A 16,525-nucleotide genomic window follows, 5' to 3' on the forward strand; every position below is an offset into this window, starting at 1 on the left:
TTTTTAAAAGTTAGGAAACTAGTGATCAAATGTGTTAAATATCTGGTGTTGCCTGCTCAAGGTGGCAAACTTGAATGGGTTGATAAAGTTATGTAAGGACCCAAATGTGTGTGTGTGTTGGTGTTTTAGAGGGGACTGTGTAAGATTCCAATGTTTGCTCAGAACCCGACTTGCATAACTGTGCGAGGAGAATCTTACCTATATAGTCACACTATTGTACCTGTGAAAACTTATTTTGTAAGTACATCTAAAGGTGCTTTTGAAATTAGGACTTTATGGGTCAAATTCTGTGCTCACTTACAACTTATACAATTCCATTTTAATCAACCCCATTGATTCCACCCTTTGTATTTCCAGTATAGTAGTTGTCCTAAAATCCTTTCCAGTTTTGCCTTAGAGAACTAGATATGGCTTCTTCAGTATTAGCAGTGTTCCCTGTTACTCCCTTTTAGGTAGGATAATGGTTCCCAAACCATGGTCCACAGAGAGCTGGTTGATCACATCATGTTGGTTCTCTTTGCTATTCTCTTCACCAGCATCACATTGAAAAGAGTTAAAATACAACAGCTGGTTACCTAATATTACTTTCCCATGTAAGCAGTTGCTGTTGGTGGCTGGCACATGCCGGTTACATGACCATAACTGAGAGCAAGAAGAAGTCCCCATGATTAATGATTGGGAGGGAAGGTGGTCCATGAGACAGTTTCTCCATTAAGGATGGATCCACAATGTGAAAAGAAAAGAAAATTAGAAAACTTGTGGTCTAGACAATACTACAAATATGGAGGTAACATTTGGGACAGGGCCTCTTTTTTCCAGTGTTTGTACAGCTCCTAGCACTATGTGGTCCTGGTCTGTGGCTGGGGCTCCAAGGTGCTACTACAATAAAAATAATAAATAAATGACAATATTGTTATTATTTATTATTTATTTGTTAGGGCTGTCAAGCAATTAAAAAAATTAATCGTGATTAATCGTGATTAAACAATAATAGAATACCGTTTATGTAAATATTTGGGGATTTTTCTACATTTTCAAATATATAATTTCAATTACAACACAGAATACAAAGTGGACAGTGTTCACTTTATATTTATTCTTTATTACAAATGTTTGCGCTGTAAAAAAACAAAAGAAATGGTATTTTTCAATTCACCTTATACAAATACTGTAGTGCAATCTCTATCTTGAAAGTTGAATTTACAAATGTAGAATTATGTACAAAAAAAACTGCATTAAAAATAAAACAATTTAAAACTTTCAGGGTGGATTTGATTTAAATCAAATTGATTTAAATCATTAGTCAGGAAGACTCAATTTAATTGTGGATTTCTACATAAAAGTGCATTCTTATTAGTTGTTTTAACCTTAATACATATTCTTCACAACTCAGAGATAGATGTAGGTTTCATTTTTAGAAGGTACACACTATACATTTTTAAGTGATTTATTTTGAAAACTTTCCAGATTAATTTTACAGCTATATCGGAAAATGAATGATTGGTTATTTCATTTACCAAAGGTAATAGAAGCAGATATTTATGAAGTCAGTTCACCTCCCAAAATCTCCAATTCAACAGGTTAATCATTAATATTTGGAGGATTTTCTTACCTTGCTGTATTAGGAGGAAAACATCACCAGGCAGACATTTAAATTGTTTTATTTAACTGAAACAACAACCTTATGTATTCTAGATTTTTTTTTCTTCAACAGCAAACATAACAAAACAAGCATATGAATTTTTGAATTTCGTTAAACATTCAGGTTTTTTAAAATCAGGTTGGTTTTTGTTAAAATTGTTTTTAACTAAAATAGTTAAATGAAATATTTAAAAAAAAAATCGACTATGTCAGCCAGGTCAACATGCGAAACTTAAAATATTGGCTTCTGCAGCTAACTCAGTTGTCTTCACCTTCATTTTCTTGTTTGTTAATAATCTGGAAAAGAAAAACCAGCTTTCCTGCTTTTTCAGGACTCAAACGATTTCTCAATTTGGAATGAATTCGTCCAAAGGAAGAAAATATTCTTTCTACACCAGCAGAAGAAGCTACTGCTGTTAAAAGTGAGATTATCACTTCAACAGCCTCTGAATCCAAGTGCTTATGTGACTTCCACCAGTTCACTGGTTTGACTTTCTTTAAAACATCATCAACAAAAACATACATTTCTTGAATGGTTCTTATTCCCAAACTGGGTCTCTTTTATAGCCCGCTGCCATTATAGGTTTTCCCTTTTAGTGAGAGAATGGTATGGTAGATCTCAAATCAGTGAAGGCTACACTCAGAAAGACATCAAGACTTCTGGAATATGCTGCTCAAACAGTTTCACTTTTGTTTCTACTGCCTGTCCCTCCCTTCTCACATTTATCTCCAGACTTCTTCTCCTTGTCCAGATCTATTTCCCCCCCCCCATCAATCTTCTATTCGTTGAACTTTTTGAAACTTTGCACTTTTAGAGGCAGGTAAGGAATTGACTGTGTGTACACTAATTTGCAAAGAGACAATAGGGTTGATGTCTGTTATTTCTCGCCTCTGTATATTATTTATTTAAAACATTTTTGCTGTTAACAAGCATGTTATCTCTGGAGACACAAATCCACTGTTTGAGAACTGCAAAACTAAGAATCTCTGATGGTATCTTCCAGACTGAGCACTGAGTCCCATTGGGTAGATAGAAAGATTAACCTAAATAATCTATACAGAAGCCCCTGGAACCCCATAAGATTGAGTCCCTAATCCATGAACTATTGGAACTCATTTACAAAACTTTTCTTAAAAATTACATGAATATATTGTCTCATACTATAGAATTAGAATTTATAATCCCTATTCCATGATGAGATATCTTTGAGCTATAATGTATCTTTATCTTTAGATAGGTTTTTTTCTCAAAAAGCATTTTATCAAAAAAAAAAATCAGATTTAAATAAAAAAAAATTTTTTTTTTAAATCATTGATATTTTTATTCACCCTGAAAACTTTTAGAGCCTACCATCCACTCAGTCCTACTTCTTGTTCAGCAGGTCACCCAGACAAGCTAGTTTGTTTACATTTTCAGGAGATAATGATGCCCGCTTCTTGTTTACAGTGTCACCGAAAGTGAGAACAGATGTTCGCATGGCACTGGTGTAGCTAGTGTTGCAAGATATTTACGTGCCAGATTCGCAAAAGATTTATGTCTTCAACCATCTTCAACCACCATTCCAGAGGACATGCGTCCATGCTGATGATGGGTTCTGCTCAATAACTATCCAAAGCAGTGCGTACTGATGCACATTCGCTTTCATCATCTGAGTCAGATGCCACCATCAGAAGGTTGATTTTCTTTTTTGATGGTTCGGGTTCTGTAGTTTCCACATCTGAGTGTTTCTCTTTTAAGACTTCTGAAAGCATGCACCACACCTTATCCTTCTCAGATTATGGAAGGCACTTCAGATTCTTAAACCTTGGGTTGAGTGCTGGAGCTATCTTTAGAAATCTCACATTGGTATCTTCTTTGCGTTTTGTCAGATCTGCAGTGAAAGTGTTCTTAAAATGAACATGTGCTGGGTCATCATCCGAGATTGCTATAATATGAAATACATGGCAGAATGCGGATAAAACAGAGCAGGAGATATACTGTTCACCCCCAAGGGGGTTTCAAGTTGCAGTGGGGGAGGTTTAGGTTGGATATTAGGAAAAACTTTTTCACTAGGAGGGTGGTGAAACACTGGAATGCGTTACCTAGGGAGGTGCTGGAATCTCCTTCCTTAGAAGTTTTTAAGGTCAGGCTTGACAAAGCCCTGGCTGGGATGATTTAATTGGGGATTGGTCCTGCTTTGAGCAGGGGGTTGGACTAGATGACCTCCTGAGGTCCCTCCCAACCCTGATATTCTATGATTCTAAGGAGTTCAGTCAAAATTTTAGTAATGCATTATATTTTTAATGAGCATCATCAGCATGGAAGCATATCCTCTGGAATGGTAGCTAAAGCATGAAGGGGCATACGAATGTTTAGCATATCTGACACATAAATACCTTTCAATGCCGGCTACAAAAGTGCCATGCGAATGCTTGTTCTCAGTTTCAGGTGACACTGGAAATAAGAAGCCTGCAGCATTATATCCCATAAATATAAATAAACTTGTTTGTCTTAGCAATTGGCTGAATAAGAAGTAGGATTGAGTGGATTTTTAGGCTCTAAAGTTTTACATTGTTTTGTTTTTGAGTTCAGTTATGTAACAAAAAATATCTACATTTGTAAGTTGCACTTTCATGATAAAGAGATTGCACTACAGTACTTGTATTAGGGGAATTGAAAAATACTATTTCTTTTGTTTATCATTTTTACAGTGCAAATATTTGTAATAAAAATCATATGAAGTGAGCACTGTACACTTGTATTCTGTGTTGTAATTTAAATCAATATATTTAAAAATGTAGAAAAACATCCAAAAGTAGTTAATAAATTTCAATTGGTATTCTGTTGTTTAACAGGGTGATTAAAACTGCGATTAATCACGATTAATTTTTTTAATCGTGATGAATTTTTTTTTAGTTAATCGCATGAGAACTGTGATTAATTGACAGCTCTATTATTATTTTATTTAGTTTCTTAAGGCAATTGAAAAATGGTTAGAAGCAACCATGGAAGCCTGCTTCTGTTCAGTTGAGGCCAACCCTTCTGGCAAATCGCTCCTGAGCAATTGTACATACACCTGCTTCTTAAAGGGGCAGATTAGGACTCAGTATCTGAATCTTTAAATTTGCTACTTGTAAGTTCAAGATGAATAATCTTACTAAAGTTGCACCCCCACTTTCTGATCAGGCCCTCAGGGTTTCTTCACTCCTCTCTCGTAACAATTTCCATCTTGACTTAATGCATTTTTTTCTTGGGTTTTTTTTTTCTTTTCAAAATATTAGGCTGAATTGTTTGCAGCCTTCAATAAGCGAATTGGATAATTTGTTTGCATACACTACTTGTGTGGGGAGATGTGCTGTAATTGCAACTTAATTGAATGGCTGACAAGAAAAATCAAATGCAAGTCACAAATGTTCGTGCCAAACATCATAATTTCCCTTCCCCTTCAGCTTCCAAAATTATGTTTTCATGTCATGCTTTTTTGGTGAATGTTATTTACTCTGGATTTAATTTTAGTTCAATTTTCAACTTTTGTAGTTTATGGACAAATAAAATATTTCGTTTTCCTCATAAACATATAACTATTGAGGTAAAAAACAGTGGCATACTGAGAGTTCTGCATGTTCATTACCATACGAAACAGAGGCTGTAACAATGTAAACAGTGTTTGGCTGCTGTTATGTTTTTCATCTTTAATCCCTTATTCCCACTTCCAAATAAAACAGAGTGAGATTTCTACAGTGGTCGCTCAGTTTTTTTATTTAATTCTCTTTTCTTACCATATCTAGTCTCCATCTCCTGATTCCTCTTCACCCCGTGGTGCTGAATCGTCAAGTAGGCAACATCACCAAGATGTCTGTGGTACAGCAGAACCCTCCACTAATAAAGAGGTAGAGTGCGGTCTTTTTAAGAGAGACAGTCCTATTCCACTTACTGCTCATGTCTTTATATCTTCTTCTTCTTCCCCATCCTTGTATATGAAAAAAACAAAACTGGCATAAGTTATTGTTTTGTTCTCCCTCATGTTATGTGTCTCTGATTGAAACCCTAATTTAACACCGCTGTTTCTGATGGCTTTTTTTTTTTTTTTTTTTCCTGCAGTGATGTTTGTGTAACAGGCTTAGGAGAGTTGATTTATTTAAGAGCAGCCAATGTCCCCTCTGTACTGGGGCAAGAGGAGGCAATATTTTCTTTTCCCTCTCTTTACAGAGTGTCCTGCTACAAAGGAGGTTACATTTCTTACACCATGTCTACACTAGCGCTTATGTCACCAGAACTTTTGTCGCTCATGGGGTGTGAAAAAGACACACCCCCTGAGCAACATAAATTTTGCTGGCATAAGCGCTCATGTGCACAGCACTATGTCAAAGGGAGACGCTCTCCCGCCGACATAGCTAATGCTGCTCGTTGAACTGGTTTTATTATGTTGACGGGAGAGCTCTCCCGTTGGCATATCGCCGCTACACGAATGATCTTACAGCAGCACAGCTGTACTGGTACATCGGTGCCTCTATAAGCATATAAGTGTAGGCATGGTCTTAGTCAGGATGATAGGCCTGCCAAAATAAATAAATATTAATACAGCACTGTTCCTATTAGTGTTGCTCCCTGTTTCATCAGCAGGGAAGTAGAATCGCTGAAGTGTGAAGTGATTTGCCCAAGTGCAGGCAGTGATTCAGTGGCAGGACTGGGAATAGAATCCAGGAGTTCCTGACATTGGACCCTCAAAAGTGCCTCTATCATGCGAAGACTAACCTGTACATGGTTAACTTTACAAACTGTGAATGGTCCTGTTTGTGTCAATGGGACAACTGAGAATGTGGAAAATTTATCATGTGCATTTAGTCTTTGCATATTGTGCCTGGGGAACTATATGAACAGAAAAATTGCAGTTATCTTCGTTTTTTAATTTCTAACTTTAATAAATACAGTGCAAACAAAGAAAAACTTCAATTGTAGAAAGCAGGTACCATCTAACTATCAGTTTGTATTGTAGTGTCTATGCACTGGTCAGTTTTCTACAGATATAGAAACTGGCTGAGAATTGAAATTCCAAGTAATAATAGTCATATCCATCTTTTCTTTGTTTCAAATTTGACAAAAAGGATAGGCCTATGATTTATGAATTATATTTTTAAATCTTTATTTACATTTTGGGTGGTGATGGCTTTCAGAAGGTTTAAAGCTATACCAAAGTCTTTGAGAGTGTTAGTTTTGTGCTTTGATCTGTGATATTCTTTGCTCATTAGAGTCTTTGGCTTTCATTAAAGTACAGATTTAGTAATGTCAGATAATCCATTTTTGACTACTAACAGTTATTAGACATCATTAGTCATAGTCCAGGTGTTAATGAAATAAAATGCTACCCATTTTAGTTTTGAGCATTAGATTGTATACAGTATCAGGGTAATAAACCAGTTTTTATAGTAGGATATGTTGCAGAAGTAATTTCTTAGGGTTTTTTTTTTTTAAATCAGTGTTGCATTCTTCTGTACATCCCTTACAAATAGCAATAGTAAAAGTAAACCTCTTTGCTTATGGGAAATAGTTGTATGTCTGAACAAAACCTTAATTTTAAAGAAATCTAATGTTTTGTTCAACAGAACAAATCCAACAAACATTACCTAGTTCTTTTATGAAGTTATATTTTCTACACCAGGATTTAAAGATACATATTTCTGTGTTTAAGTGACATCAGGTGATGCCGCCTGTTATTTCTAGTACCAAAAGATTCCCAAATAAAACTACTAGAATTAAAGATTTTTTTTATTTTATTTTTTAATTTTAACATTGTTGCAGTTAATAAATATGTTAAACATTTAATTTGATGTTGGTTTACTCAACTTTATCCCAAAAGGAAATTCTGCGGGGCAATCAGATTCCCCGATGGCTTACCAACATGAATTGATTAATACTAACTAAATAAAACTTCAGACAGTCAGTTGAGCCCTTGAGTCTGTTAATTAGAAAAATGTATACTTTCAAACTGCACTTGCATGGATAAACTTGTTGTTTTCTGAACCACACAATCGGTCTGTCTCTGTACCTGTCAGAATGCAGCCAGTCAAGCTGTTGTGTACTGCACTGACAGCAATCAGATAAAATTATCAAAATCAACATGTATCATGGGTTTAATAAAAATAGTCATTGTAATAGACAGGATGATCTCAGGGCAGCTCTCCTGCTTTGACAATAAATGTTTCCCAACACTTAATTTTCCTTAAATGTGTTTAGCAGCAGGAGGCCATTATTCAGTGACAACTTTGTCCTCTGTTGGCTTTATCTCTCAGAAGAAGAAAGCAAGTATTTCAATGTTGCCCTGATATCCTTATATCATGCCCTGATTAAACTTTTTTCTGCCACCAACAGCTGTTTTTATAACAAGCCCAGTGTAATAAATTGTAAAATACTACTACTCAGAGAATCTATGTAGTAAGAAATGGAAAAGATTTACTGGGTCATTTAGTCCATCTTCTTGCCACTTAGGTGCAATTGCCTGACTGAGAGCTTGGTTTACATTTTTATATACATATAATACCGGGTAAATTGTTCAGCATAAAAAAGGATAATAAATTTCCTATGTACTGTAAGTGAATATTCAAAAGTACTTGCACCTCATATGAGATATTGGGCTTGATCCTGAGTTGTCACTGATTTTCCACTGGTATAATTATATTGAGAAATCAGTGGAGTGAATGCTGATCTACTTCATTGTGGAATTAGGATTAGGCATATCAACATCTTGTAATCCTTGGTTTCTCTAGAATTCTTGTCACAAACATGTGTAATAGCAGGTTTCAGAGTAACAGCCATGTTAATCTGTATTCGCAAAAATAAAAGGCGTACTTGTGGCACCTTAGAGACTAACCAATTTATTTGAGCATAAACTTTCGTGAGCTACTGTTCACTTCATCGGATGCATTCAGTGGAAAATACAGTGGGGAGATTTATATACACAGAGAACATGAAACAATGGGTGTTACCATACGCACTGTAACGAGTGATAACTTAAGGTGAGCTATTTCCAGCGGGGGAGGGGGAAGAGGGGAACCAGCTCTCCTAATGGTAATAGCTCACCTTAGGTGATCACTCTCATTACAGTGTGTATGGTAACCCCCATTGTTTCATGTTCTCTGTGTATATAAATCTCCCCACTGTATTTTCCACTGAATGCATCCGATGAAGTGAGCTCTGGCTCACGAAAGCTTATGCTCAAATAAATTTGTTAGTCTCTAAGATGCCACAAGTCCTCCTTTTCTTTATATGTAATAGCAGCACATGTTGCAGTGCGCTATGTACCCTACATACTTCTGACATAGAAATTGCCTTTAACAAATATCCTCAGCTAGGCTTACTTCTAAGTGTAACTAAATGATGAGTATTACTGCAGTTAGAGCTGGTAGGTGTATGAAGCCTTTCATTGGGCTTTTTTCTAGAAGTTATAAATCGAAATGCCCCTCTGCCGTGTACATTGGCCAAACCGGACAGTCTCTATGCAAAAGAATAAATGGACACAAATCAGATGTCAAGAATTATAACATTCAAAAACTGGTAGGAGAACACTTCAACCTCTGTGGCCACTCAGCAGAAGACGTAAGGGTGGCAATTTTGCAACAGAAAAGCTTCAAAACCAGACTCCAACGAGAAACTGCTGAGGTTGAATTAATATGCAAACTAGATACCATTAACTTGGGTTCGAATAGAGACTGGGAGTGGCTGGGTCATTACACATATTGAATCTATTTCCTTAAGCTAAGTATCCTCACATCTTCTTGTCAACTGTCTAAATGGGCCATCTTGATTATCACTACAAAAGTGTTTTTTTTTTTTCCTCCTGCTGATAATAGCTCATCTTAACTAATTAGCCTCTCACAGTTTGTATGGTAACTTCCAACTTATCTCTGTGTGTGTGTGTATATATAATGTTCCATTCTATGCATCCAATGAAATGAGCTGTAGCTCACAAAAGCTTATGCTCTGATAAATTTGTTAGCTTCTAAGGTGCCACAAGTACTCCTTTTCTTTTTGATAATATTGCAAATCCTTTTAAATATTCCCAGATTATTATTTTTAGTTTGGAATTCCAAGTACTTAAAAATGTGACTTATTAGGCACTATTCCTGTTATTCCTATATAGATCAGAGCACCTCTTGGCACTCAGAAATGTGCTGTCTAGTACCAGACTCCGGGTAGAACTGCTTAATATATGAAAATGATAATAATATAGATTACACTTCAGGATAATAACTCCTTAATAATTGCTGATATTTAAAATTTTTCCTAATCTGTCAGTTGTCCTTTGCTAATTAACTGTCACTATGTTTTGGGGTTTTATTGTTTTTTGTTGTTTTTGCATGGAACGATTTTTAATGCATATTTGAGCATGCTTTGTTCTGTTTGAAATCCTGTTTGTCTTAATTACAGTCCAGAAAAAGTTTGGCTTCATTCCCAACCTATGTTGAAGGTAAGCAGTGAAAAATATAATTTTGAATGTATAACACTGTCCATATTATAATAGAATTCTTTTGTACAAGTAAAAATGCAAGAAGTCTATGGACTGTGAAGGTAAATGTTAACTAGGGCTGGGTGAACTTGTTTAGATCAAAAACGAACCAATCCAGAACTTGAACCAAACCCCAGAACTATTTTTTTGGAAGTTAGAAAAGTGTAATTATCTTTTATTTTGTAATGTTTCATTAGTGGTCCCAGCCCAGTTCCTAAGGGATGGGTGACAACATCACATAAGGCACCACTGGAATTTTCAGTAATCCATAGCACCTTTCTTGGAATTCACAACACACTGGATGTGCATGGAGGCTGAACTACCCTCTGATGACGAAGGATGGAGGTCAGACTAGATGATCATAATGGTCCCTTTTGGCTTTAAAATAAAGTAAAAACATCAATGGTCTCTCCAGGGTTGAGCTTTATTGGCAGGGCTGTGGTGGTGGTGGGGAATGTCCATTGCCCATGCTGTACCTGTCCAGTGGATAAATAATTTTTTTAAAATTATATATATGAGGTTCACCCATCACTAGAATTAACATAAGCACATTCATACTTGTATGTTCTGTGTGTACACATAAATATTCAGCTGCATGCCATTAATTATAAATAATATAAAGGTAATGATAGCATGGAACAAGCAGGGAAATTCTAAGTTAATTTTGCTACTTTGTCCTTAAAACTCTTGCAGTTGGCCTTTTGATTTATATAAGATGAGAGTTGAAGCCAACCTCAGATTTCTGTCTTGGGATTCCTTGGATTGTTTTCCAATATGTTGTATTTGGAAGGCTGTACAATAGAAATACATTTTACAGAATTTCAGAAAGCTGATTCAGTCTTTGAGGTAGATACTGTAAGTCCTCAGAGTGGGTTTTTTCATATTCATAAGAAAAATAAAATGTCACTACTTTAAATTTTATGACAATAAAATGTTGATAATTATACAAAAATGAATTCTCGCAGAAGTAAATGCTATGTATATTTTAATTAAATTTGAAACCAGATTTTTCTTTCTTGCATACCGATAAGCAGTGTGTTACATGAAGCTACCTTCGAGATCAAAGAGATTAAAGAGAAAAATCCAGTTCCTAGTAGATGAAATATCCAAGGGGAGAATACTGCTTCAATTTTAAAGTGATCAGTCTGAAAAACCATAGATCATGTAGATATTATAAGGACTCGTCCTGCAAGGGACTGAGTGCCTCCTGATCAGCATCATAAGCTTGCACTGACACCAATGGGAGTTGAGGTTTCATGGCAACTTGCAGGACCAAGTCAATAGTATGTATTAGCCCAAGCATAAATCCCTGACTTGGCACATCTAGATTCAGAGCCTATAGCAAAGAGAGTTTCTTTATCTAAATCAAAATTATCCCTCCTGAAGAGATCAATCCCCCCGTATGACTTTTGTGAGTAGGTCTGGCATAAAACTATATACTTTTCAATGTGATGTCACCGATTTTAACTCCACTCTGGGGGAAAAAATCATACCTATAAAATGCTCTGAGGAGATTCCACTGCTCATCATTCCAATTATGGTCCGTGCTTGAATAATAGAGGTGCTGTTGGTTGATACTGAGTTTATGTTCCTATTGTTCTTTTTATTTTAGACTCTAGCTAAAGATATGATAAGATATGATTATCTTAGTCAAAAACATAAGGATGTTGGATGTAGAGAGAGAGAGAGAAATGAAAACGCTTTGTATTTTTGTAGGAATGAAAATACATTGTTTATTTTGCTCTAGTTAACCTTGCCTCATGGAGCAAACTATTGTGGGAGGCAGGTTGGATGAGCAATTGCGATTTCTACTGTAGAGATGTTGAAAGTACTTTGCTCAGTGTTTTTGTTTGCCTTGATTGAACGTTTTGGTTGTCCTGCCTTCATGCTAACTCTAAGTAGCTCAGAGCAGCGTTTATAGCCATCAGATGCAGGCTAAGTAGTGCAAGTGCTGTTTCTCTCCATGGTAAAACATAATTTTGCTCAGCAATTGGTTTTCTGTGTTATAGTTCCTGGACCCTGTGATCCTGAAGACTTAATTGATGGAATTATTTTTGCTGCCAATTACCTTGGCTCCACTCAACTCCTTTCTGACAAAACTCCCTCCAAGAATGTGCGAATGATGCAGGCTCAGGAAGCTGTTAGCAGAATCAAGGTGAGGAATGTATCTTGCTGTTCATGTGATTTGGTGTTTTCAGACTGCAGATGCAGGTGTTGCATGCTTACCCAGGTATTCCTCCCTTATTGTTACATATTGTTTCAAAGGTTAGGTGCCAGTTTATCCTTTCTTCTGAAAGAGATTCATCTGATCTGTTTAGTCTGGTCTTGGGACTTGAGCAGGAAGGAGGATTCACTGGATAATTTGGTTCAATACGCCTTTCATAGTCTAGTCATCAAAGCTTATGGTGATCTAAATGGTGGTGTAAGTTATATCATAGATGTAAGATGTGAGAAAATAGGTTTAGCTGGAAATTTTATACTGTATATGCTGCTTTTGCCTATGCTCTAATTTGGCATTCGGTGAAAGTTATGCTACTTTAACAGTCACACCCGTTTTCAGACCACTTCACGCGTAGGCAATCACAGCAGCCAGAATGCTGTAAGAAATAGTTCATGCAACCTCGGACATTAAACCTTGGACATTCAGAACCTATGGTGAAAGAATAAATATTGGCCAGGTCACCAGGCTTATTCTCTAATTTGAAACTGAAGATGCCATAAATTCTTTAATTTCCACTTGGCCACCTGAGATGGACAGTTGATTGTCTCATTCTAAGGAAGGTAGTTCTGAAAGTGCAGGACCCTTCTAGTATTGGTCTGCATTGTCAGCACTGGGTATAATCTTAAGTCTCACGTGTGTGGGTGTGTATGTGTATTGTGCCGTGCTTTGTTTCTTAAATACTTTTCTAAAAGGATGCTGTAGTTTTGAGAGACACTTTTTCCACTGCTGCATAATGGTATTTCATATTGCTTACAATAATTCAGTTACCAAATATCTGATCAGAAAATATATTTTCATCAGTTCAATATCAAAACGTTCACAGGTCGCTGGTATCCAAAATAATGAACACCCAATACAGGATGTGTTTGATAACATTGTAAATGGTGCTGGTAGTGCAACTTGTTATTAAGATTGCCCAACACTTCCCACAATAAGACTCTGTTTTTAGTTGCTTCTAATTTTGCCAAGATTTACTCACCAGCAGGGGAGTGGGGTGGGAGGAGGTATTTTTTCATGCTTTGTGTGTATATAAAAAGATCTTCTACACTTTCCACAGGATGCATCCGATGAAGTGAGCTGTAGCTCACGAAAGCTTATGCTCAAATAAATTGGTTAGTCTCTAAGGTGCCACAAGTCCTCCTTTTCTTTTCACTTGGGCTGAAATTCTGCCTCAAGCTGAATTTTTTTCTGGAAAACTTCAGCCAAAACTGTTTGATCATTTCTGAGAATGAAGCTAGGGAAAAATGTTATGTTATGTCATGTTAAAAAATTCTGGTGACTTCTCTTTGAGAAGCTCTAGTGTCCCTGCTCATGCTTTAGAGTAGGGACTTGAAATTTGGCAGAACAGTGGCCTTTCTGTTCAGTATGAGCCTTTTGCCATCTCTATGAAAGTCCTCCCAAACAGGGCCAAGTTATAAGCCTTTGAAAAATCACAGTTCACACATGCTCAGTAGAAGCTTTGATTTTAACAGCTACAATTTCAGAAGATTTTATCCTAATTGAGCATGCTTCACCTTCTCACAGTTCCTGTTGCTGATTAGACTCCACTGAGCAATGGAGCATGCCCAAGCCTGGCATGGGCAGGGGATCTGCGGTATGCTTTTCCACCAATCCCTCTTATCAGCAAAGTCCTGTCAAAAGATCAAGAGGGACAAGGCTCGTGTCATCGTGGTCGCCCTGGCGTGGCCTCGCCAACACTGGCATGGGACGCTTATGGACCTAGCCATAGCCACCCCGAGGCTACTGCCCAAATACCTGGATCCCCTGTCTCAGGACCACAGTTGGCTCCTGCACCCGAACCTCACCCTGCTTCACCTCATGGCTTGGCTGCTGCATGGCTAACCCAGAGAAGCAAGCCTGCTCCAGTCAGGTGCTGCAGATTCTCTTGGAAAGTAGGAAGCCCTCAACTAGAGCGACATACCAGGTTAAATGGAAGTGGTTCTCCTGTTAGGCGGTGGAGTGGGGTATCTGTCCAACCCAGTCATCTCTCCAGTCCATCCTGGATTACCTGCTCCAGTTGAATAATCAGGGCCTCACTTTCTCCTCCATCAAGCTTCACATGGCAGCATTCCACCGACATGTTCAAGGTTGGTCAGTGTTTTCACATGACATGATGGTCAGGTTCCTGAAGGGCCTGGAAAGGCTCTTCCCGCCGATCAGAGACCTGGTTGTCCAATGGGATTGCAACCTGGTCCTCTCAAGGCTCACCCCTTTGAACCTTTGGCCTCATGCTCCCTCTCTGTGGAAGGTGGCTTTTCTGGTGGTCATTACCTCAGCGAGGGTCTCCAAACTGTGGGCCCTCACGTTGGAGTCACCATATACTGTTTTTACAAAAACAAGGTTCAACTGTGGCCCTATCCAGCCTTTCTGCCCAAGGTGGTGTCCTCCTTCCACATCAACCAGGATGATATCCTCCCAGTGTTCTGTCTTAATCCACAGTCTCTTGCCAGGAGAGGCGGCTACCCGGTTTGGATGTTCGACGTGTGCTGGCTTTCTATCTGGAGCACACCAAACCTTTCCACAGATCGACTCAGCTCTTCATAGCAGTAGTGGAAAGAATGAAAGGCCTTCCTGTATCCTCTCAGAGGATCTTAAACTGGATCACCTCTTGCATATGTACCTGCTATGAGCTGGCTCAGGCCCAACCGCTGTCGATTGTGAAAGCCCACTCTACCAGAGCGCAAGCATCCTCGGCAGCCTTCCTAGCCCATGTCTCTATCCAGGACATCTGCAGGGCAGCAACGTGGTCTTCGGTGCACATGTTTACCATTCATTATGCCATCACCCCGTAGGCCAGAGACGATGCTGGGTTCAGCAGGGCTCTGTTGCAGTCTACATGTCCGTGAACTCCTACCCATCTGTGGTGGTACTGATTGGGAGTCCCCTAGAATGGAATGGACGTGAGCAAGCACTCAAAGAAGAAAAGACAGTTTCCTTTTTCTCATAACTGGTGTTCTTTGAGATGTGTTGCTCATGTCCATTCCATAACCCGCCCTCCTTCCCCACTGTCGGAGTTCCCAGCAAGAAGAACCTGAGGGTGGGGGGAGCCAGCAGTGCCTCTTATACCGTGGCATATGCATGCCACTTCAGAGGGCACCAGAGCCAGTCCGCTACAGATACCACTGAGGGAAAAACTTCTGGCACCGGTGCACGTGGCAAGCTTACACACCTAGAATGGAATGGATATGAGCAACACATCTCGAAGAACACCAGTTACGAGAAAAAGGTAACTGTCGTTTCCTGAGTCTTGCTGTTCCTCTGCTGTGAGCAAATCTCTGTGAAGCCCACTGAAAAAGTGTGTTTCTAATCCCCCTCTAGCACTAGTCTACACAGAGGATGACAAATTGCTGCTATTATCTGTTACTCCATGTGCAAAAGTGGCAGAGGTCTGTGTGGTGGATCAAAAGGTTCAACCTTGTATGATGGAATTTCCCTCTCTTTTTTTTTTCTTTTCAGTTTTGCTTTTTTATAAACCTAGGACATTACGCACACAAACTATGTTAAAAGAACATTATTAAGGTTGCAAAAGTAAGCACTCAAAAGTTAGGAATTGCCAGAAATAAGATTATCTGTGCAACCTTTATTTGCCACCCTTTTGTGTACGCATTATGATTCAGTCTTTATTTATATGATCACATATTACTTTTTCCACAGGACCCCTGCCTCATCCAGTGTTCAGTTTGAATGGTATGTACTTAATGAGCAGCTATTCAATATTTTGTTTTTTCCTTGTTGTTCAGTATATGGCCCTAGGCCTTATTTACTGCATACTATTCAAATTTTTCTCTGAAGACAGAATTAATTTCCTTATAGATTTTTCCATGGCACTGATCCATACAGTGTCTTAGTGCTTCACAAACATTATTTAATTCAAAACACCGCTGCGAGATGAAGGGGAGGTATTATTCCCATTTTACAGATGGGGACGTGAAGCACAGAGTGATTAAGGTCATAAGTATTCACTAATTGTGGATGTCCAATTTAAGATGCCTTAGGATCTGATTTTTCAGAATACTTTGTCGTTGCAGAAACTTTCATTGAGAGCATCATTCTTATTCCTTCCCACCCTGGGAAACATTATATTTTTACTGCAATTTATGAATGGAAGTGTCACTCCTTGTTCAACAGTGATGTTTCTGGGTTGCTGGTATGGTCCTTTTTCTCCTCTAACCTTCCTCTC

The 16,525-nt window shown here is 38.1% G+C and overlaps 1 protein-coding gene across 6 annotated transcripts in view; it reads left to right on the forward strand.

The window, feature by feature from the left end:
- The window catches only part of APBA1 (amyloid beta precursor protein binding family A member 1), a 97,792-nt gene that overhangs the window by 13,146 nt on the left and 68,121 nt on the right, over positions 1-16,525 (forward strand). For all 6 annotated transcript variants that reach the window (XR_012159082.1, XR_012159080.1, XR_012159079.1 and 3 more), the window contains exons 2-4: positions 5,410-5,511; positions 10,046-10,085; positions 12,134-12,279. Coding sequence is in view for 2 of the 6 variants with exons in the window: in XM_073345184.1 (XP_073201285.1) it covers positions 5,410-5,511; positions 10,046-10,085; positions 12,134-12,279 (288 nt within the window). In the remaining 4 variants the exon portion in view is untranslated. The remainder of the gene's footprint in view (positions 1-5,409; positions 5,512-10,045; positions 10,086-12,133; positions 12,280-16,525) is intronic.

The sequence above is a fragment of the Lepidochelys kempii genome, chromosome 5 (genome assembly GCF_965140265.1).
Source record: "Lepidochelys kempii isolate rLepKem1 chromosome 5, rLepKem1.hap2, whole genome shotgun sequence".
Lineage (NCBI taxonomy): Eukaryota > Metazoa > Chordata > Testudines > Cheloniidae > Lepidochelys > Lepidochelys kempii.